At 42.1% G+C, this 22,338-nt stretch overlaps 1 protein-coding gene across 2 annotated transcripts in view; it reads right to left on the bottom strand.

Annotated features, from left to right (window-relative positions):
* The window catches only part of LOC118366911 (protein disulfide-isomerase A5-like), a 54,745-nt gene that overhangs the window by 28,298 nt on the left and 4,109 nt on the right, over window positions 1-22,338 (bottom strand). For both annotated transcript variants that reach the window (XR_004822049.2, XM_035749745.2), the window contains exons 2-7: window positions 11,850-11,979; window positions 10,067-10,154; window positions 3,922-4,005; window positions 3,707-3,752; window positions 2,583-2,675; window positions 1,651-1,711 (exon numbers count right to left, since the gene is read on the bottom strand). Coding sequence is in view for 1 of the 2 variants with exons in the window: in XM_035749745.2 (XP_035605638.1) it covers window positions 1,651-1,711; window positions 2,583-2,675; window positions 3,707-3,752; window positions 3,922-4,005; window positions 10,067-10,154; window positions 11,850-11,979 (502 nt within the window). In the remaining variant the exon portion in view is untranslated. The remainder of the gene's footprint in view (window positions 1-1,650; window positions 1,712-2,582; window positions 2,676-3,706; window positions 3,753-3,921; window positions 4,006-10,066; window positions 10,155-11,849; window positions 11,980-22,338) is intronic.

Below are 22,338 nucleotides of genomic sequence, written 5' to 3'. Positions count from 1 at the left end.
AATGCACTACTGTACTATGAAGGGCATAAGGTGCCATTTGGGACAAGATATAAGTTTAATTTCCCATCTTGACGGAGTTCACTGATGTGCAGCACCAGTAAAAAGTTGACACACCTACTCATTCCAGGGTTTTTCTTCATTTTTTACATTGTAGAATAATTAAAATATCAAAACTATGAAATCATGTAGTAAAAAAAAAATAGTGTTAAACAAATCTAAATATATTTTAAATTTGAGATTCTTGAAAGTAGCCACCCTTTGCCTTGACAGCTTTGCACACTTGGAATTCTCAACCAACTGAGAGGTAGTCACCTGGAATGCATTTCAATTAACAGGTGTGCCTTGTTAAAAGTTAATTTGTGGAATTTCTTGATGCATTTCAGCTAATCAGCTGAATTGTGACAAGGTAGGGTGGTATACAGAGGATTGCCCTATTTGGTAAAAGACCAAATCAAAGTTCAAATTATGGTAAGAACAGATCAAATAAGCAAAGACAAACAACAGACTTGGTCAGTCAATTTGGAAAATTTCAATCACTTTGAAAGTGCTCATGTGCAATTGCAAAAACCATCAAGCTCAATGAAACTGGCTCTCATGAGGACCACCACAGGAAAGGAAGAGCCAGTTACCTCTGCTGCAGAGGATAAGTTCATTAGAGTTAACTGCACCTCAGAATGCAGCCCAAATAAATGCTTCAGAGTTCAAGTAGCATGCACATCTCAACATCAACTGCATGAATCAGGACTTCATGGTCAAATTGCTGCAAAGAAACCACTAAAGGACACCAATAAGAAGAGACTTGCTTAGGCCAAGAAACAGGAACAATGGACATTGGAAAATCTGTCCTTTGGTCTGATGAGTCCAAATTTGAGATTGGTGCCAACAGCTGTGTCTTTGTGAGACGTTGAGTAGGTGGTGAAACATGTAGGAGGTGGTGTGATGGTGCTTTGCTGAAAACAGTGATTTATTTAGAATTCAAGGCACACTTAATCAGCTTGGCTACCACAGCATTATGCCATCCCATCTGGTTTTAGCTTAGTGGGACTGTCATTTGTTTTTCAAAAGGTCAATGACCCAACACACCTCCAGGATGTGTAACAACTATTTGACCAAGGAGGAAAATTATTGAGTGCTGCATCAGATGACCTGGCCTCCACAATCACCGGAGCTCAACCCATTTGAGATGGTTTGGGATGAGTTGGACCGCAGAGTGACGGAAAAGCAGCCAAGTGCAAAGCATATGTGGGAACTCCTTCAAGACTAAGAAAATAATTCCAGGTGAAGCTGGTTGAGAGAATGCCAAGTGTGCAAAGCTGTCAAGGGAAAGGGTGGTTACTTTCAAGAATCTCAGATATATTTAGATTTGTTTTACACTTTTTTTGGTTACTACATGATTCCTTAGGTGTAAAATAGTGTATACACAAACTATGAAATAACAATGCAGAAAATAGTAAAAATAAAGAAAAACCCTGGAATGAGCAGGTGTCCAAACTGGACTGGTACTGTATATTCTATGCAAGTCATAAAATATGATATACCAATAGGAGCCATTTGCTCTTATCCTTACTCTAAACTGCAATGGTAGGAGCGCTTATCAGAAGTAAATATGTGAAATCAGGTGCGTGTCAGTCTGTGTATGCGATGACTCACATGGGGCGTAGAGCATCATGAGGATCGGCCTCTCCTCCCTCTTCAGAAGCTTTCTGAAGTCCTGAGTGAGATAAGAGAACTAGTGATCTCAGAGGTCATCGTGCACAATGTGAACTGTCCTTTTCCCGCAGTATGTGGCTTCCTATGGGTCACTAAAATCAACGTGACCTGTGTCATCTTTAAAACCAAGTTTGTTGTTTTCCGACATGACGCTAGTCCCTTTTTGAAGATGGAAATTGTGCGTGTGACATAACACGAAGAGTTATCACAAGAACACTGATACTGACAAACCTGCTCATCAATACACCATCAGAAGTAGACTGTTTGAATAGATGCCTTTGATAGAGAGGAGATCAGGCTTCACTTAGAGGGTGAGCTCCATTTGTTTAGTCATCCTTCCTCATACTCTCATTCAGTAGAAGCTGCAGACACCCCTCAACACCCCCAGGCATGGTACACCACCAAGTAGAGTGCAAAATAGGATCTCAAGTAATCAAAATAACTTTCCTGTGTGTGGGTTGTTCGCAGAGCTGGGTTCTGATTGAGCGTCAGCCTCGCTGTTGGAGAGCTGTCTGTGAGAGTGCCGACTGCAGTCAGACCAAAGCCCCATTAATAGATTGTGTTTGAACTTGACTGAAGTGAACTGCAGAGATTCAGCTTTCTGGTGTAGTTTATATATTGATCAGGTATTTGCAAATAGTAAGCCATTTATAGGATTTTTAAAATATTCTTTCAAAGAGAAGTAGTTGATTTCAGCCACACTATTTGAAAATAGATTGAAAAGTATTTCAAATACAAATATGCCCATTTTAACCCAGGTCTGCCATCTCAACCCATTTCCATTCTGAACTGAAGTGTCCATATCGTGCCAGTAAAAACATGACCACGCAGATGCACCTTGTTGTAAGACACTGTGTTATTTCTGTACTTACTTTTTCAGTTTCTACATGAACAATATCTTTAGCTTCTGGGTTCTCCTCCCAAAGAGGGGCTCCTGTGGGATCTTTTAAAAACGCCACCATGGACTGGAGAGAAGGAGCACGTGAAAGAGAGAGTCTAAACATTTAGCATACTGTAACAGATTAACGTGAGGTTAACCCTAGAGTCTAGACATAGTGCTAAACAGAGACATTCCATAATTTATCCCAGTCTTCATATTAAACCAAACAGGAGGAGTTCTAATAGATGGCAGATGGCATTAACTTCCATCTCAATGTTCATCCATCCATCGTAAAGTAACCATGTAAGCAATTTCCCCACGTTCACGGTTCAGAACGAGTTTGATAAGCCTTCCAGACCAACATGAAGAGCCATATGCCTCCAGTGACAGAAGGTAGGACAGGAAACATTATTCACCCCTAACTAATACACTTATACTGACAATGACAGCAGTTAAAGCTGTTAAATAATGAAACATTTCCTTGATTTTATAAATACCTTAGTGAGAACACTCATCTTAATGTATCATGACCAACTAGGCTACTACTAACATGTTCAGATTATAGAGGTCTAGCAAAGGCCAGTCCTAATAGTGCAGACAGTATCTTTAATACAAGACGAGCAACCAGACTGACAAATGACCATCAACGTTGAGTTTAAATGGGGGGACCCTTTACATTATGACAAGACAGCTTTCTTAATGTCCATGAGTATCGATGTGCTCACAGGCTCATTCCCTGCCAATGGGCTGGCTAGCCAGGCCAGAGAGACATCAAGGTCAACCCCAGAGCAGAGCACTCCATTACTCCAGATACTCTTATGCCAGCACCCTAATTATAAAGCACTCATAAACCCATTGGATTATCAAGTCTTGCCTAAGCAGAACTCTGTCCAATTGGCATCATGTAGGAAGAGAACCATCATAAAATACAAAAACAGTAGGAGACAATGAACCCCCGTTCATTTAACCAGGAAACAAATATTCCTTGAATAATTGCAATGTTTCATATTATTATTTACTGTGCTGTTGACTTATTAAGGAAGACGCCATTGAAATAAATACATTCTATTACTGTTGATTGAGACCTTGAGGGACAATGAGCGAGTCAGTAATTACCTTGTATGTAGCAGGCCTGTTGTATTCTGTATGGAATGTCCCATCTCTGCAAGAGACAAGCACATTGTTCAATCAGGGAAGAGAAGTAGATGACTTTGTTTAGCATGGCTCCCTAGAGAACATTCGTACATGTCATTCTCTTCTGACAGGTTGCATCACAAGCCTCTGGACATACAGTAAAACAGTGAGGTACATGTCACCGTTGAGATACTCACTTATAATGCAGGAGTTCTGCTCCACCACTTTTTGAGCTGGGATCTACCTTCACTTTCTTACACAGTTTACGACCCTCTGAATCCCTGAGACACACAGAAGAGACAGAAATGTTGACAACAATAGCTGAGGTTCCAAAGGGATATGTGGATTATTATTCACAGCATCAAGACTTGGTAATATGATTTCTGCATAGACAGTCTTCATTTAACATAAATTATTCTCTGTCAAACACACTCATGTCGGTGAACTGATATACCGGTAGCGCTCTAATATACAGACACACTGATCTATGGAGAGGTTGATTAGACTGGTGTATGTAAACACAAATCTACATAAGTACATTGAGCCTCACTTTTGTAATTGAAGAGGTACTATCTTTATATCCAGCGACCCACACATTCACAATGCAAGCACAGGTCTCTCTTGACAATAACTCTCCTTCTCTCCACTGACAATGAGCATGGAAATTAATTACATAAGTACACACAGAGCGACAGAGACTGGCCAACTACCTAGAGCAGAGCTATGCCCAAAGCTAATGGAAGAGATGGAATTAAATTACAACTGACAGCACAGGCCCCCCATCAGCAAAATATATCCAGCGCTCTGTCCTTTAAGATAAGACACCATTATTAGCGATACATACGTGGCAGAGAGAGCCCATTGTCTGCCAGGAGAAATAGTCTCAATGCAGAGCTGGAGCAGGAGGAAGAAGGGTATTTGTCTGTCAGGTGGCAATGGTAGCCTTCATCATTACACTTGGAGTGTCCCAAATGGCACCTTATTCCCTATATAGTGACCTACTTTTGACTAGGGCCCAGGTGCAATATAGTGCACTACATAGGGAGCCATTTGGGACAATCTTGTATCATGTCCTTTGGATAAGAGAGAGAGATTGACATTAAATCTCAAGTGGTGTAATGTACACCATTTCTCCACCTCTGTGTAAACAATGCTACAGGAGGTCACCAAGTACTGCATTTCTGAGTAGTGTTGGTGAGCTATGGGTCCCAACCTTAGAGCGAAACTGAAGCACTGAAACATGTAAAACAAATCCCTGCTAGGGGAAAATAAACTTTAATTAAACAAAAATGATCTAAATGATCAGTCCGAGTATAAAATTGGTTAATGTGAACCTAACACAGCTAAAAAAAAAAAGTAAATGCAATCCAATGTTATTTGTTGCCTAGACTTTACTGCAAATGACTCAACTTAAGAAAAAAAAAACACCAAAATTGAAGTTAGGATTTCATGGCTTAACAGAACACTTGTGACCCAACACACACCTAAATACTGCACTTGGGGGGAACATCTTTGTAATCCAGTGTATTGAAAAAGTGAGGAAGAGGGAAAGTGTATGTTCCTTTCATCTCACTATATAGTGGCATCCAGCTCAAGCCAGGCCCAGCTACACTTGATCCAGGTTGAGCTAACATGCACTAATGGGATTAGCATGACATTTTAAGTACCAAGAAAATTTGACACACATACCTGATATGGGCAGAGAGCTTACATTCTTGTTAATCTAACTGCACTGTCTAATTTACAGTAGCTAGCAAGGTGAAAGAATACCATGCTACTGTTTGAGGAGAGTGCACAGTATGAACTTGAAAATGTAGCAGAGCTGGATTAGGAGACCCGAATAAAACTAGGCACTCGATAGAACATTTTGAACAGAAATGGAATGGTTCATTGGATCAGTCTAAAATGTTGCACGTACACTGCTGCCATCTAGTGGCAGCAGTGTGCCTTGCAATTGTGCTTGAATATGGCATTTCAAAGATGGCAACAAAAAAAATTATTTGTATTATCTTTTACCAGCTCTAGTGTTATGCTCCTACATTAATTTCACATTTCCACAACCTTCAAAGTGTTCTTTCAAATGGTATCTAGAATATGCATATCTTTGCTTCAGGTCCTGAGCTACAGGCAGTTAGATTTGGGTGTCATTTTAAGCAAAAATGTAAAAGAAAGAAAAAAGTCCACTCCTTAAGATACCCAAGCAATTCAATTTTCACCCAATTCTCTCATTTTGAAAATTAACCACATACTGTAGAGGGGAAAGAGTAGGTAACTAGTTTACATTCACACAGATTGCCAGGGTCAAGTAAACAACTAACGTGTTATAACTTGGGGAAAGGCAAGGAGACGTGTACCAGCTAATTGGTTAGGTTACTAATGGTACCTAGCCAATGTTACGTCAGATGAATTAACTTTGGCTGTCTGTCTATTAGCCAGCTAATTTTCACACCGTAAACTCAATTATTTTGATCCGTTAAGTTGGCTAATGTTGCTCAACATTTGTCTGGCTAGCTAACGGGGAATAAGGGCAAGCTAGCAAGATACTTAACAATGCTAACAACACTTGTTCCACACTTTCTCCCTCACCTCAAACTTTCCAAGTGCCAGAATTTTCGGTTACAGCTCATAAAGTACACTTCATCACCTTCTTACCCACGTCTAAGTGGTCATGCTTCTCACCTACCTCCTCGTTATTGTTCAGGGGATGCACCACTTCTGTCACTTCTCTTCAGTTGCATGCTGCATTCTGTTATGTGAACGATTGGCTGAGCCTTGGATACAGCCAGTATTGCTCCAAACATGCACTCGTTCGCTTACAGTCAGTAGTGATCCAAAGCCCACCATCCCAAACTTCTCAGATCTACACAAATCACATGTCACCGATTTTGGATTCAGAACAGCAAATTTCACAGAAAGGTGACTAGATTGCCTCTCAGTTGAGGCGTCAATACAGACCTAGGTTCGATCCCATGCTGCGTCACAACCAACTGTGATCGGGAGTCCCATAGGGCGGCGCACAATTGGCCCAACGTTGTCCAGGTTAGGGGAGGGTTTGGCCAGGGGGGGCTTTACTCATGTCGCTCTAGCGACTCATTGTGGTGGGCCATGCGCCTGCAGGCTGACTTTGGTCATCAGTTGGACGGTGTTTCCTCCGGCACATTGGTGCAGCTGGCTTCCGGGTTAAGCGGGCGGGTGTCAAGAAGTGGTTTGGTGGGTCATGTTTCGACCTTCGCCTCTCGAGCCCCGTGGGGAGTTACAGTAATGAGACTATCGTAATTGGAAATCACGAAATAGGAAGACATTTTAATTTATAGCCCTTTGTTTCAACCCACCGGAGTCTTCACAGCAATCAGATTGACTCACTGACCAATCAAAAACCCCAGCTGGTGGGAAAGACACTGATTTGGCAAAGCTCAGCAGCGCCACCCACAGCCAGGAATCATGCCATGTCACTACCTGACAATGGTGATGTAGTGTAGCCTCTCGCTAAGGTGCGTCAAATCGATTACACAGACAACAGGGTGGAAGAGGGAACACAGTGGGTGTTGGGAGGAGGAAGAGGCAAGAAGGAGAGTGGTGGTAAGTTATGGGGTGTTAAAAGGACGTTCCTTGAAAAGTTGTAAGTGATGAGGGAACTGTCAGCAATTCACCTCCAGAGGTGAGGTGAAATCAAATTGATAGGTAAGAGACAAGTACTCCAGAAAAGTAGGCCCAGTGTGCAAAACTGCTTGTGGCTTTCCTGCTGGGAAGAGGCTTCAGGATAACATTTAGTCTGATTGTACACCAAGCAGTCAGATCGATTACCCTATTGCTCATTAGCAAAAACAACAAACTAGTCATTTTGTTACAAATCTCCTTGTTTTATCAGCAGCGTCTGTAGTCTGGCATCCATGCCTGACCTGGCACCGTCTACTGCCCAGTTCCTCTGACATCACTGTTGGCCATCTCTCAGGTCCTGTCATGTGGCGAGTGTCATCCTGGGCTTTCATCCCTCTGTTGGCATGGGCCACTGTTCTCATGCTGACACTCGTGAGGAGGTCTCTCTCCCTGTCCAAGCGCTCAACTAAGCTTTTTTCTTTTGGGGGGAACTGGTCCATTGGAGAAGGTGGGAAAACCATAGCCAGTCTCACAATGCTAGGCTAGCACTGAATCACCCATGTGACTGAACAGCAGCAAAGAAGCATGTCATCTAAGGCGCCGTAAAGGGTCTCTGGCACAGGTATATGTACAGTAATTGCTGCGAATTTTCAGGAGATTCCACACCTTTGAGTATTTTAGATTTTTTGGAGAGTGGACTGATGGTTGAAATGAATGGGGAGAGATCGGGTAGTGGGCAGGATTCGTACCCTCGCTGAAGGTAATATACTGTATACAGTATGTGCTGCAGACGGCAGTGTTTACCATTAGACCAAGCCTCAGGCACCACACCCTTCAGTTTAAGGCATACAGTAGAGAAAGAGGGTTGACAGTAGATTTACTGCAGTGAAAAGAAAGAAACTCATTGTAAATATTTCTAGGTCTATATAAAACAGTAGCCCAGGCTACATTGTTCTTTGACACTTTTCCTTATTCATCCATCTTGGACAGGTTTGAGAGAAACTTTGAGGGATGCTTTAAGTGGTAGGTGTCAGAGGGGTGATCTTTATTCTTTTGTAGTTCTGTTAAGACTTGTCTCCCTAGAAAAAAAAAATGGCTCATGTAGTTGAGGTTGACAGGTAAAAAAAAAAACAGGAAGATAAAATGGAAGGAAATCATGAAGGGTAGAGGTCAGATCACGCAGGGGGGGGTGAAAGAAATGTTTAAGGAAAACAATTATAGTGCGAGTCTTGGGACTGGGATCCTCCCAGTATGAACACTTTCAGAGACTTAGTTTCAAATGGTTCATCTGCCCAGACAGGTCTATTGAACGGGCTTCAGGAAGACAGATACGGGTAAGCGTGTTCTTCTGAACAGTGCCTATAACTCATTCATAGTCATACGGACAACACACAAATGTAGGGTCCTTATTTCAATCTGCCGTAGAGAAAGAGACTCCCTATTTCAATAAGCATATCTATTCTCCAATCTCAACTGTGACTTCAGGAGGATATGCCAGGGAGAGTGAGATGGCATGTGTAGAAAGAGATTTGACAAGAGCTCATTCAGCTGGCCTAGGCTTCAATCGATGACTTAGTCCAGGCCTGTCTGACTGCTATGACAAGGCAGCCATATAAAGAGGGTTTCACAAATTCCTTCCTATAGCTATACATCTGAGCTGGGAGGAATGCCACAACATTTTACTAATCTGAAATGTTATTCAGAAGCATAATGGGACATAATGTACATGACTTGGACATTTGTCCTAACCTAAAACGCATCTTGGAAATCTTTTAGAAGCTATATACTAGGGATGCACAATATATCAGTGAACTTATCGGGATGAGACGATATTAGCTAAAAATGCCAACATCGGCATTGGCTCGATGTCTAGTTTAGCGTCAATGTCAAAGCTGACAGCCACTCATAACGTAGGTACATGACGCATTCCTAACCCACAATGTCTGCTGTGTGGATCAAGCAGTCAACAAGTCAAGCAGTCATTTGAAAAATAACTTCAGCGAGACAACTCAAAGGCAAAATCCATTAAAGCCAAGATAATGGAATTCATTGCCCTTGACAATCAACCGTTCGGTCATGAGCGATGTTGGCTTTCGCCGACTCGTCGAGCACTGGTACACACTACCAAGTGCGCCATTTCAGATGTTGCCTTACCAGAGTTAAATAGCATCACTGCTATTAGCTTCACAACTGAAAATGGACACAGTGAGCACCGAGGAAGAGGCAGAGCTGAAACTCCACTGCTTGACATGCATGATGAAATTCTGGCTGAGACTGAAAGTAACAAGTAAGTGAAAGAAATAGGTTTTTGATTACGTTTTACTGGTAATGGGAACATGCATAAATGCCAACTAAATAACTTTTTGGCCAGTGTGGTGTATGTAACCTTTATTTAACTTGGCAAGTCAGTTAATTTCTTATTTACAATGATTGCCTACCCCAGCGATGCTGGGTTAATCGTGTGCCACCCTATGGGACTCTCAATCACGACCGGATGTTATACAGCCTGGATTTGAACCAGGGACTGTAGTGACATCTTGCACTGAGATGCAGTGCCTTAGACAGCTGCAGCCATTTGTCATCTATAACTGTACAGGAATGCTTAAGGCTTTTCTTAATATTAATTTGAAGTTATTTAATATTAGGTATTGATTTATTATTGAAAATCACTACACGATACTGTACAACATGTGTGACACATTGACTAATGTATTAATGCATGCCATCAACCAATCATGTACTTACCCACAGTTGACCCAGGCGATGGTGCCCTGTCCTTTGACGACCTGGGCCACGTCAGACAGCAGCTTGAACTTAGAGTCCCCGGAGGTAGCTGTTTACACACGATAAGAGGGGTGGAGTTAGGCCTATATTTCACAAAACACAATTCAGTTTTACTACTCAAGTCACCTTATGATACAGTAAACAGGTTATAATTAGGGTTGCAATTATATTCTAACTTTCTAGTAGGATTCTGGATTTCCTGCCTATTCCTTACAGAATCCAGGAAACTTCCAACCAGGGTTAAAGGAAAACCTGGGAAAGTTCATAGAATTTTGAAACCCTAGTTAGAATTCAATGAAGGTTGGAGTCAGAGGTTATAACACTAAAAACATGGACTATGAACTCAAACAGCAATCACACAAGGGTACTGTATCCATGAACATTAACCTAGTGTTACTTCCACAGACCTAGTCTCTGGGAGAGCATACGATTCACACATCACCTAACAGTCATCACTAAACTACTTCCACCATGTTATAAAAATCAAACACATAGTCCAAGGCCTAGTTAGAAACCATCAAATAATAAACTGCATTACACAATGTCCTTTGAGATAACGTGGATTCAGAGAAGCAAGCACACTGATTCTTCCGTCTCTGTTGCACAACAATACATACATTTCACAACCCCTTTAACATTTATAGTATTGTTGGACACCGCGATTGTACATTTTGGGGCATTGCCATGGTCATCTGGTGGTCCTGAGTCACACCAGGTTGGATGGTGGTAATACAAACATTGGGCATTGATGTTATATCACCATATATGTTGAGTTCAAATTGCTTGCAGATTCAAGTTACTGGAGAGACTTTTCCTCAAGTTGGTGGTGGTGTCTCAAAGGTTGATGGGCAGATGGGAAGCACCGGAACACTTATTGTCTGTCAGATACTTCTGGAGCTTTTTGGGCCCCTCTTGTGAAGGAACCAAGTAATGCACCAGTGACGGTCAGGGAGAGGATCTGACAGCAGGAAATGAAGTGAGTAAACATTCCTAAACCTTCCCTTCGGAGAATACCAGAACGCAACAGGAATGGCAAGCAATCAATCCCAGTGTGACGTTCGATAAGTGCAAGTCTTATCCAATGACCTAACACTGGCTGAATTATGAAGCCGTACACACACACAACACAAAATTCATGGGAGTGGTGGGGCCTTGAGACGTAGATTGTTTATGATCAGCATGTACTGTACGCACACTGCACTTTCTGGCCTGAAATATGCTAATGAAAATGTAATTAAATGCAAGAGAGGGTGATTTCCCTAATGGCTGTCACTGAATGTAGTTTCATGGCTTCATTTGATCACATTGAGCTTTTGGGTGTCTTTCTGCTCAGTACACTGTTCTATGTAGCACTTCCAACTCCAGGGAATAGAAGAGAACAAGATAAGCTGCAGGTCATTATAAACAAGCAATGTGATGCATAACCACTGCCCTTCCAATGTTATTCATTTACCATTATAAATGACGGATTGTCAGATAAGAACACTTTCAAGAGGTCATTTACAGTGAAAGGCAGCTTGGGGACCATATTCACGAAGCGTCTCAGTAGTGCTGATCTAGGATCACTTTAGCCTAAATAATAAGATTACATGGAGCTGATCCTAAATCAGCACTCCTATTCTGAGAGGCTTTATGAATACAGATTTTTTTTTTGTGCCAGTCTACAAAGGCCTGAAGTACACCCACTAACTCACCTGACAGGACTGACTTTGTGTACAGCACCAGGACATTGGTTCTAACCCACCTGACTTAGTGTAGAGCACCAGGACATTAGATCGGGTCCTCAGGAGCTTCTTTAAGTCCTTGTGGTCGCTGACCTTCTCTATCAGAGGAGAGACCTTCACCGCCGCCTGCAGCACAGACACCAGGCACACCTGCAGACAGATACCATTTTATTCATTCACTGTATTATTTCAGAGGCAGACTCATTCAGAATAACTCACACATTGGATGCTTCAGTGCAGAAGAACGGTCATTTTTGTGCTATGAAATGCCAGACACCTCATGTGCAAAACAAAACCCTATGGTGGTCAGCATCAGGTGAAACAGACTGAGCCATCGCATTGTGTGTGACTGAGGGTCTCAATGGTGGGCACAACAAACACATTAGATTATGTAAAATAGGGTCTAAGGTACAACATATGTGAATATGAAAATAGTAGTTTGAGTTTAAATATTTTACCTGAAGAATCAGACCCTTTCAAATATTTGCCTAAAATGACATACCGAAATCTAACTTCCTGTAGCTCAGGACCTGAAGCAAGGATATTCATATTCTAGATACTATTTGAAAAGGAAACACTGAAGTGTGGAAATGTGAAACAAATGTAGAACACAGATCTGGTAAAAAAATAAGGGGGGGGGGGGCATTTTTTGTACGATCTTTGAAATGAAAGAGGCCATAATGTATTATCCAGCTTAGACAATTTAGATTCTGGAATCCAGATGGCAGTAGTGCATGTGCACAATTTTAGACTGACCCAATGAATCATTGCATAACCTGTTCAAAATGTATCACGACACCAAATGTGCCTAATTGGTTTATTAATACATTTAAGTTCATAATTGTACACACTACTCAAACAATAGCATGGTATTATTTCACTGTAAATTGGACAGTGCAGATTAACAAGAATTTAAGCTTTCTGTCCATATCAGATGTGTCTATGTCCTGGGAAATATTTGTTGCTTACAACCTCATGCTAATCATGTTAGCCTACATTATCTCAACCATCCGAGGGACACACATTGTAGGAGTACTCAGAAAGCAACAACTGTATGCAAAAAAAAAAAAAAAAATAGTTAAGACAAGGGACATAACTGATATTGATGATTGAGTGTGAGAATGAGTCAGTCCTCAGCTATTTGATAGTTCAAGAGCTGCCGTCAGCTGCTGAGGCAGAGCAGGCTTATTTCACAACTACATTAACATTCGACCCTTTAGAAACGTAGGAAAGGCTGGTGATGATTTCTCCCCCACATGATCACATTTCTCCAGGCTCATTTGCAGCCTTAGAGTGGGTGTGCATAGCGCATATTGTTGAGAAGATAAGAGCGAAAACGTACAAAGAGCACAATTACATTCACAGGAAATTGATGGACAGCATAGTGTTATGGTGAAATGAAAGCAGCACTATGGAGAGTGGCAAATGTGAGGTTGGGAGAGGATGCGGAGGCGAGGAAGGACACAGACATCAGCATGGATGGAGTTACATAGAACGAGTAGAAGATTTGCAAAAACCTTTCCTGGAACATTGACCTTGTAGTGCTCGCCGCTCACGCATCACATGCCCTGACAGCTGACAGGCAGCCAATACTGCAACAATGGCTGGGCAATCAGTGCATTGGTTGGTTTCTTTACCTAGGTACCTACTCCTTAGCTAAGGCTACATGACATAATGTCACTGTCCCGTGTCAATGTGAGCAGCATCCTAATGACGGTCTGCTTCCGCAATCCCCCCCTCACCTCCCTGTTATATTAGCAACATCTAGTGAACAGCAGGAGGACTGTCTCAGACTAGACATTAGACTTCCAATCGATGGAGACAGAACAGACAGGGGGAATACACTGCATGCTAGGCAGCTAATCATCCACAGCTGAAGAGGTAAAAAGGCCTAACTCATGTCCATAGCCTCAGGGATGTTCTAGTGAGCAGAGAAAGTAATGAGGGGAAGAAACATTTAAGTCCCCTTGGATGTCAGGCACTTATTTAATGTGGTTGGTTTTAAGACAATTAGCTTTTTATGCATTTGTATTAGAGGTAGACTGATTAATCGGAATGGCCGATTAAGTTCTCATAACAATCGGAAATCAGAGTTTTTGGGCGCAGATTTCTTTTACACCTCTATTTAACTCGGCAAGTCAGTTTATTTTCAATGATGGCCTAGGAACGAGGCAGAACTACAGATTTTTACCTTGTCAGCCCGGGGAGCCAATCTTGCAAACTTACAGTTAACTAGTCCAACGCTCTAACCATCTGCCTCACAAGGAGCCTACCCTTTACGCGAAAGCAGTAAGCCTAGGTAAGTTGCTAGCTAGCATTAAACTTATTTTAAAAAATGACTGTCGTTGCTCCAATGTGTACTTAACCATAAACAATGCCTTTCTTAAAATCAATACACAATTATATATTTTTCAACCTGCATATTTAGCTCAAATAAATCCAGGTTTGCAGGCAATATTAGCCAGGTGAAATTGTGTCACTTCTCTTGCGTTCGTTGCACGCAGTCAGGGTTTATGCAACAGTTTGGGCAGCCTGGCTCTTTGCGAACTAATTCGCCAGAATTTTACATAATTATGACATAACATTGCAGGTTGTGCAACGTAACAGGAATATTTAGACTCATGGATGCCACCCGTTAGATAAAATACGGAACGGAATAAACATTGAGGTAATAGGTCAAAGCCGGACACTAACACAGAAATACGAGCCCATTATAATTAAGTCTCTGATTTGATAGAGCAGTCTGACTGAGGGGTGGTAGGCAGCAGCAGGCTCGCAATAGTCAGTTATATGGTTTAGAGATAAATAGTTGGCGAGTTATAATTCCTGTAATAACTTACGGCTGAACTTGAAAGGGTTTCCTTCGTTATTTTACCGTTCATGTCTTCCATAGAGAATATCTTGATCTACTTCAAGGTGTGTTTCGTGCTTAAACCGCCTTTGCGGTTTAATCTCACTAGGATAAGGTAACGTTTGTCAATATTTTCATAAATCCACTCTACAAAAAAAAAAAAAAAAAATCTTCACTTATTTTGCCAATATTGATCAGAGTTACCTTGTCCTATGTATATCTACACAGTTATCAAGTTGGCAAGGTGGTGTAAGCCTACACGAAACACAGACCTTATTTTAAGTGAATCTAAAAATATCCTATGGAATAAATGAAGGAACCGCTTTTCGGATTTTGCTAGGTGTCATGGAATTATGACTCGCACTTTGGTAGTCAATTCTTATCATGTCCATTATTAAAATAGGATATCCTGCATATAGAAAGTACAGTTTTTGTTCAACATTCATCACAGGTAACTTTATTTTTATTCAAACATTTGATTATTTGTCTCCTAAGCAGACTTCAGTATCATTGTCACTTCAGAGCTGTGTGTGTTTTACAGATGGCAGAGAAAAGCAGAGCACCAGTGTGGGACTATTACATGGAATTGGTACCAGGGAAAGCAAGGTGTCTTATATGTGATAAAGATGTAAGCATGGGGTCAGCAACGGCTAAATCAAAACATACCAACCTGTGGAATCACCTTAAAACCCAGCCAAAAGCCCATATGTATTATATTAAGTTTAAATAAAAGTGTTCATTCAGCATTGTTGCAATTGTCATTATTACAAGTGTATATACAGTATAATACATTTTTAAATCGCCATTGGCTTTTTGTCCTCCAATAATCGGTATCGGCGTTGAAAAAAATCATAATTGGTCGACCTCTAATTTGTATATTTCTTTCTGGTGAGTGTTTGAAGTTGAACACATGTATCATGTTTCTGAAGATATGCCTACTCCCTTTACCACACAATGCACAACTCAAACTAAGCCTATTGCTACACTATGATTCACCAAATCATGTTCTCTTGTTTGCATTTGGGCAATTCCACAGCAACAGTGAAGCTGAGACTGTTTCACTTTAAAATGGATGTCAAACCAAAACCATTGAGTGCAAATTTACACCATACGACTCGATGCACAAAGATTCCTTTTAACAATTTCCACTAATCATTGGTTGTCTGACACATTTTAGAGTGACAAATCAGGAGTCTCAGCATCACTTACCATGGAATTGCCCATACAGTCATGGCCAAAAGTTGAGAATGACAAATATTAATTCAGTCTGCTGCTTCAGTTTGTATGATTTCCAGAAACTCCAGAATGTTATGAAGACTGATCAGATGAATTGCAAAGTCCCTCTTTGCCATGCAAATGAACAGAACCCCCAAAACACATTTCCACTGCCTTTCAGCCCTGCCAAAAAAAACCCCAGCTGACATGTCAGTGATTCTCTCGTTAACTTCTTTGGGATAGGGGGCGGTATGTGGAAGTCCGGATGAAAAGCGTGTCCAGAGTAAACTGCTTGCTACTCAGGCCCAGAAGCTAGGATATGCATTTAATTGGTAGATTTGGATAGAAAACTAAAGTTTCTAAAACAATGTCTGTGAGTATAACAGAACTGAAATGGCAGGCGAAACCGGACAAACCATCCCGACAAAATATATATTTTTAAAATAAAACATCTCATCCTACGACTGATTTCAATGGCTGGAACTTTTATAACAGGGCGAAATCGTGCCCGATTGCAGTTCCTAGGGCTTCCACTAGAAGTCTTTAGAGCTTTAGGCTGATTTTTTTTTAAAAATAGCCAGAAATTGTAGTTTTAGGTGACTCCCATTTTGGCTATAGTGTTTCCAAGCACATGAATGAGAGCGCGTTCTTTGGTATTATCCTCTGGTAAAGACAATGATTGTCTTAAATTTTATTGTTTATTTGCGTATTAGGGTACCTAAGGTTTGATTATAAAATGTTGATCGACTTGTTTGGATAAGTTTATTGGTAACATAAATGACGTTTTCGTCTTTTGAGCTTCTAGTCATGAAATCTATGCAGCCTACTCAATCACTTTTTATAGCTACTGTTTACAGGCCTCCTGGGCCATATACAGCGTTTCTCACTGAGTTCCCTGAATTCCTATCAGACCTTGTAGTCATTGCAGATAATATTCTAATCTTTGGTGACTTTAATATTCACATGGAAAAGTCCACAGACCCACTCTAAAAGGCTTTTGGAGCCATCATCGACTCAGTGGGTTTTGTCCAACATGTCTCTGGACCCACTCACTGTCACAGTCATACGCTGGACCTAGTTTTGTCCCATGGAATAAATGTTGTGGATCTTAATGTTTTTCCTCATAATCCTGGACTATCGGACCACCATTTTATTACGTTTGCAAATGCAACAAATAATCTGCTCAGACCCCAACCAAGGAACATCAAAAGTCGTGCTATAAATTCACAGACAACACAAAGATTCCTTGATGCCCTTCCAGACTCCCTCTGCCTACCCAAGGACGCCAGAGGACAAAAATCCGTTAACCACCTAACTGAGGATCTCAATTTAACCTTGCGCAATACCCTAGATGCAGTTGCACCCCTAAAAACTAAAAAAATGTCTCATAAGAAACTAGCTCCCTGGTACACAGAAAATACCCGAGCTCTGAAGCAAGCTTCCAGAAAATTGGAACGGAAATGGCGCCACACCAAACTGGAAGTCTTCCGACTAGCTTGGAAAGACGGTACCGTGCAGTACCGAAGAGCCCTTACTGCTGCTCGATCGTCCTATTTTTCTAACTTAATTGAGGAAAATAAGAACAATCCGAAATTCCTTTTTGATACTGTGGCAAAGCTAACTAAAAAGCAGCATTCCCCAAGAGAGGATGACTTTCACTTTAGCAGTGATAAATTCATGAACTTCTTTGAGGAAAAGATTATGATTATTAGAAAGCAAATTACGGACTCCTCTTTAAACCTGCGTATTCCTCCAAACCTCAGTTGTCCTGAGTCTGCACAACTCTGCCAGGACCTAGGATCAAGAGAGACGCTCAAGTGTTTTAGTACTATATCTCTTGACACAATGATGAAAATAATCATGGCCTCTAAACCTTCAAGCTGTATACTGGACCCTATTCCAACTAAACTACTGAAAGAGCTGCTTCCTGTGCTTGGCCCTCCTATGTTGAACATAATAAATGGCTCTCTATCCACTGGATGTGTACCAAACTCACTAAAAGTGGCAGTAATAAAGCCTCTCTTGAAAAAGCCAAACCTTGACCCAGAAAATATAAAAAACTATCGGCCTATATCGAATCTTCCATTCCTCTCAAAGATTTTAGAGAAGGCTGTTGCGCAGCAACTCACTGCCTTCCTGAAGACAAACAATGTATACGAAATGCTTCAGTCTGGTTTTAGACCCCATCATAGCACTGAGACGGCACTTGTGAAGGTGGTAAATGACATTTTAATGGCATCGGACCGAGGCTCTGCATCTGTCCTCGTGCTCCTAGACCTTAGTGCTGCTTTTGATACCATCGATCACCACATTCTTTTGGAGAGATTGGAAACCCAAATTGGTCTACACGGACATGTTCTGGCCTGGTTTAGGTCTTATCTGTCGGAAAGATATCAGTTTGTCTCTGTGAATGGTTTGCCCTCTGACAAATCAACTGTAAATTTCGGTGTTCCTCAAGGTTCTGTTTTAGGACCACTATTGTTTTCACTATATATTTTACCTCTTGGGGATGTTATTCGAAAACATAATGTAAACTTTCACTGCTATGCGGATGACACACAGCTGTACATTTCAATGAAACATGGTGAAGCCCCAAAATTGCCCTCGCTAGAAGCATGTGTTTCAGACATAAGGAAGTGGATGGCTGCAAACTTTCTACTATTAAACTCAGACAAAACAGAGATGCTTGTTCTAGGTCCCAAGAAACAAAGAGATCTTCTGTTGAATCTGACAATTAATCTTAATGGTTGTACAGTCGTCTCAAATAAAACTGTGAAGGACCTCGGCGTTACTCTGGACCCTGATCTCTTTTGAAGAACATATCAAGACCATTTCGAGGACAGCTTTTTTCCATCTACGTAACATTGCAAAAATCAGAAACTTTCTGTCCAAAAATGATGCAGAAAAATTAATCCATGCTTTTGTCACTTCTAGGTTAGACTACTGCAATGCTCTATTTTCCGGCTACCCGGATAAAGCACTAAATAAACTTCAGTTAGTGCTAAATACGGCTGCTAGAATCCTGACTAGAACCAAAAAATTTGATCATATTACTCCAGTGCTAGCCTCTACACTGGCTTCCTGTCAAAGCAAGGGCTGATTTCAAGGTTTTACTGCTAACCTACAAAGCATTACATGGGCTTGCTCCTACCTACCTCTCTGATTTGGTCCTGCCGCATACCTACACGTACGCTACGGTCACAAGACGCAGGCCTCCTAATTGTCCCTAGAATTTCTAAGCAAACAGCTGGAGGCAGGGCTTTCTCCTATAGAGCTCCATTTTTATGGAACGGTCTGCCTACCCATGTCAGAGACGCAAACTCGGTCTCAACCTTTAAGTCTTTACTGAAGACTCATCTCTTCAGTGGGTCGTATGATTGAGTGTAGTCTGGCCCAGGAGTGGGAAGGTGAACGGAAAGGCTCTGGAGCAACGAACCGCCCTTGCTGTCTCTGCCTGGCCGGTTCCCCTCTTTCCACTGGGATTCTCTGCCTCTAGCCCTGTTACGGGGGCTGAGTCACTGGCTTGCTGGGGCTCTCTCGTGCCGTCCCTGGGGGGCGCGTCACCTGGGTGGGTTGATTCACTGTTGTGTGGTCGGCCTGTCTGGGTTCCCCCTTGGGTTGTACCGTGGCGGAGATCTTTGTGGGCTATACTCGGCCTTGTCTCAGGATGGTAAGTTGGTGGTTGAAGATATCCCTCTAGTGGTGTGGGGGCTGTGCTTTGGCAAAGTGGGTGGGTTATATCCTTCCTGTTTGGCCCTGTCCGGGGTGTCCTCGGATGGGGCCACAGTGTCTCCTGACCCCTCCTGTCTCAGCCTCCAGTATTTATGCTGCAGTAGTTTATGTGTCGGGGGCTAGGGTCAGTTTGTTATATCTGGAGTACTTCTCCTGTCCTATTCGGTGTCCTGTGTGAATCTAAGTGTGCGTTCTCTAATTCTCTCCTTTCTTTCTCTCTCGGAGGACCTGAGCCCTAGGACCATGCCCCAGGACTACCTGACATGATGACTCCTTGCTGTCCCCAGTCCACCTGGCCATGCTGCTGCTCCAGTTTCAACTGGCCTGGGCCCTAGGACCATGTCCCAGGACTACCTGACATGAGGACTCCTTGCTGTCCCCAGTCCACCTGGCCATGCTGCTGCTCCAGTTTCAACTGGCCTGGGCCCTAGGACCATGTCCCAGGACTACCTGACATGAGGACTCCTTGCTGTCCCCAGTCCACCTGGCCATGCTCCTGCTCCAGTTTCAACTGTTCTGCCTACTATTATTCAACCATGCTGGTCATTTATGAACATTTGAACATCTTGGCCACGTTCTGTTATAATCGCCACCCGGCACAGCCAGAAGAGGACTGGCCACCCCACATAGCCCGGTTCCTCTCTAGGTTTCTTCCTAGGTTTTGGCCTTTCTAGGGAGTTTTTCCTAGCCACCGTGCTTTTACACCTGCATTGTTTGCTGTTTGGGGTTTTAGGCTGGGTTTCTGTACAGCACTTTGAGATATCAGCTGATGTACGATGGGCTATATAAATAAATTTGATTTGATTTGATTTGATTCATTTTGTAGGGAAACCAAGTGGATTATTGACTGAACCGCACCAGCTAAACTGAGTTATGGATATACAAAAAATATTTAAAAAACATTATCGAACAAAAGGACTATTTGTAATGTAACTGGGACCTTTGAGTGACAACAGAAGATCTTCAGAAGGTAAAGCATATTATATTGCTATTTCTGACTTTCGTGTTGCAACTCCCTGAAGAAAGGTACCAACAAATCCTCCGAGAGCAACTTCTCCCAACCATCCAGGAACAGTTGTGACGACCAATGCCTTTTCCAGAATGATGGAGAACCTTGCCATAAGGCAATGAACGCAAGAGAAATGACACAATTTCACCTGGTTAATATTGCCTGCTAAACTGGATCAGTAGTTATAACTAGTGATTATGATTGATAGTTTTTTATAAGATAAGTTTAATGCTAGCTAGCAATTTACCTTGACTTCTACTACATTCGAGTAACAGGCAGGCTACTCGTGGAGTGCAATGGTTAGAGTGTTGGACTAGTCAACTGTGCGGTTTCAAGATTCGAACCCCTGAGCTGACAAGGTGAAAAGCTGTCTTTCTGCCCCTGAACAAGGCAGTTAAAAATGGGGTTAACTGACTTGCCTAGTTAAATAAAAAGGTATACAAAATATATATAATAAGAAATCTGCGCCCAAATAGCGATTGTTATGAAACTTGAAATCGGCCATTCCGATTAATCGTCCGACCTCTAGTACGTGCATACCCCAACCAGAAACTATGGATTATAGGCAACATCCTCACTGAGCTAAAGGGTAGATCTGCCACCTTCAAGGAGTGGGACAAACACGGAAGCTTATAAGAAATCGCTCTAGGACAGATGAACCATCAAACAGGCAAAGCACCAATACAGGACTAAGATTGAATCGTACTACACCGGCACTCGTCAGATGTGGCTGAAAACAATTAGACTAAAGGGAAGCACAGCCGCAAGCTGCCCGGTGACAAGCCTACCAGACAAGCTAAAAAAAAAAATAAAAAAAAAATAAAAAATATATATAAATTATTATTATTATTCTTTTTTTTAAATCACTGCTATGCTCAGAGGCAGGTAACACTGAAACATGCATGAGAGCATTAGCTGTCCCGGGTGACTGTGTGATCACACTCTTCACAGCCTATGTGAGTAAGACCTTTAAACAGATCAAAATTCACAAGGCCGCAGGGCCAGACGGATTACCAGGCCGTGTACTCAGAGCATGCGCTGACCAACTGGCAATTGTCTTCACTGACATTTTCAAACTCTCCCTGTCCGAGTCTAACACCAACATGTTTCAAGCAGACCACCACAGTCCCTGTGCCCAAGAATACTAAGGTAACCTGCCTAAACGACTACAAACACATTGCACTGACATCTGTAGGCATGAAATACTTTGAAAGGCTGGCTAACAATAACACCATTATCTCAGACACCATAGACAATACTCCAATTTGCATACCACTCAAACAGATCCAGAGATGATGCACTCCACACTGCCCTTTCCCACCTGGACAAAAGGAACACCTACGTGAGAATGCTATTCATTGACTATAGCTCAGTGTTCAACACCATAGCACCCTCAAAGCTCATCACTAAGCTAAGGATCCTGGGACTAAGCACCTCCCTCTGCAACTGGATCCTGGACATCCTGATGGGCCACCCACAGGTGGTAAGGGTAGGTAACACATATGCCACACTGATCAACACTGAAGCCCCTCAGGGGCGGGAGCTCAGTCCTCTCCTGTACTCCCTGTTCACCCATGACTACATGGCCAGGCACAACCAACACCATCATTGAGTTTGCAGACGACACAACAGTAGTAGGCCTGAACACTGACAGCAACGAGACAGCTTATTAGAGGTCAGAGAATTTACCAGGTGGTGCCAG

This window comes from Oncorhynchus keta, chromosome 34 (genome assembly GCF_023373465.1).
Source record: "Oncorhynchus keta strain PuntledgeMale-10-30-2019 chromosome 34, Oket_V2, whole genome shotgun sequence".
NCBI classification, from domain to species: Eukaryota; Metazoa; Chordata; class Actinopteri; order Salmoniformes; family Salmonidae; genus Oncorhynchus; species Oncorhynchus keta.
Note: the sequence above shows the minus strand (reverse complement) of the source record. Positions and strands in the feature narration are given on the sequence as shown.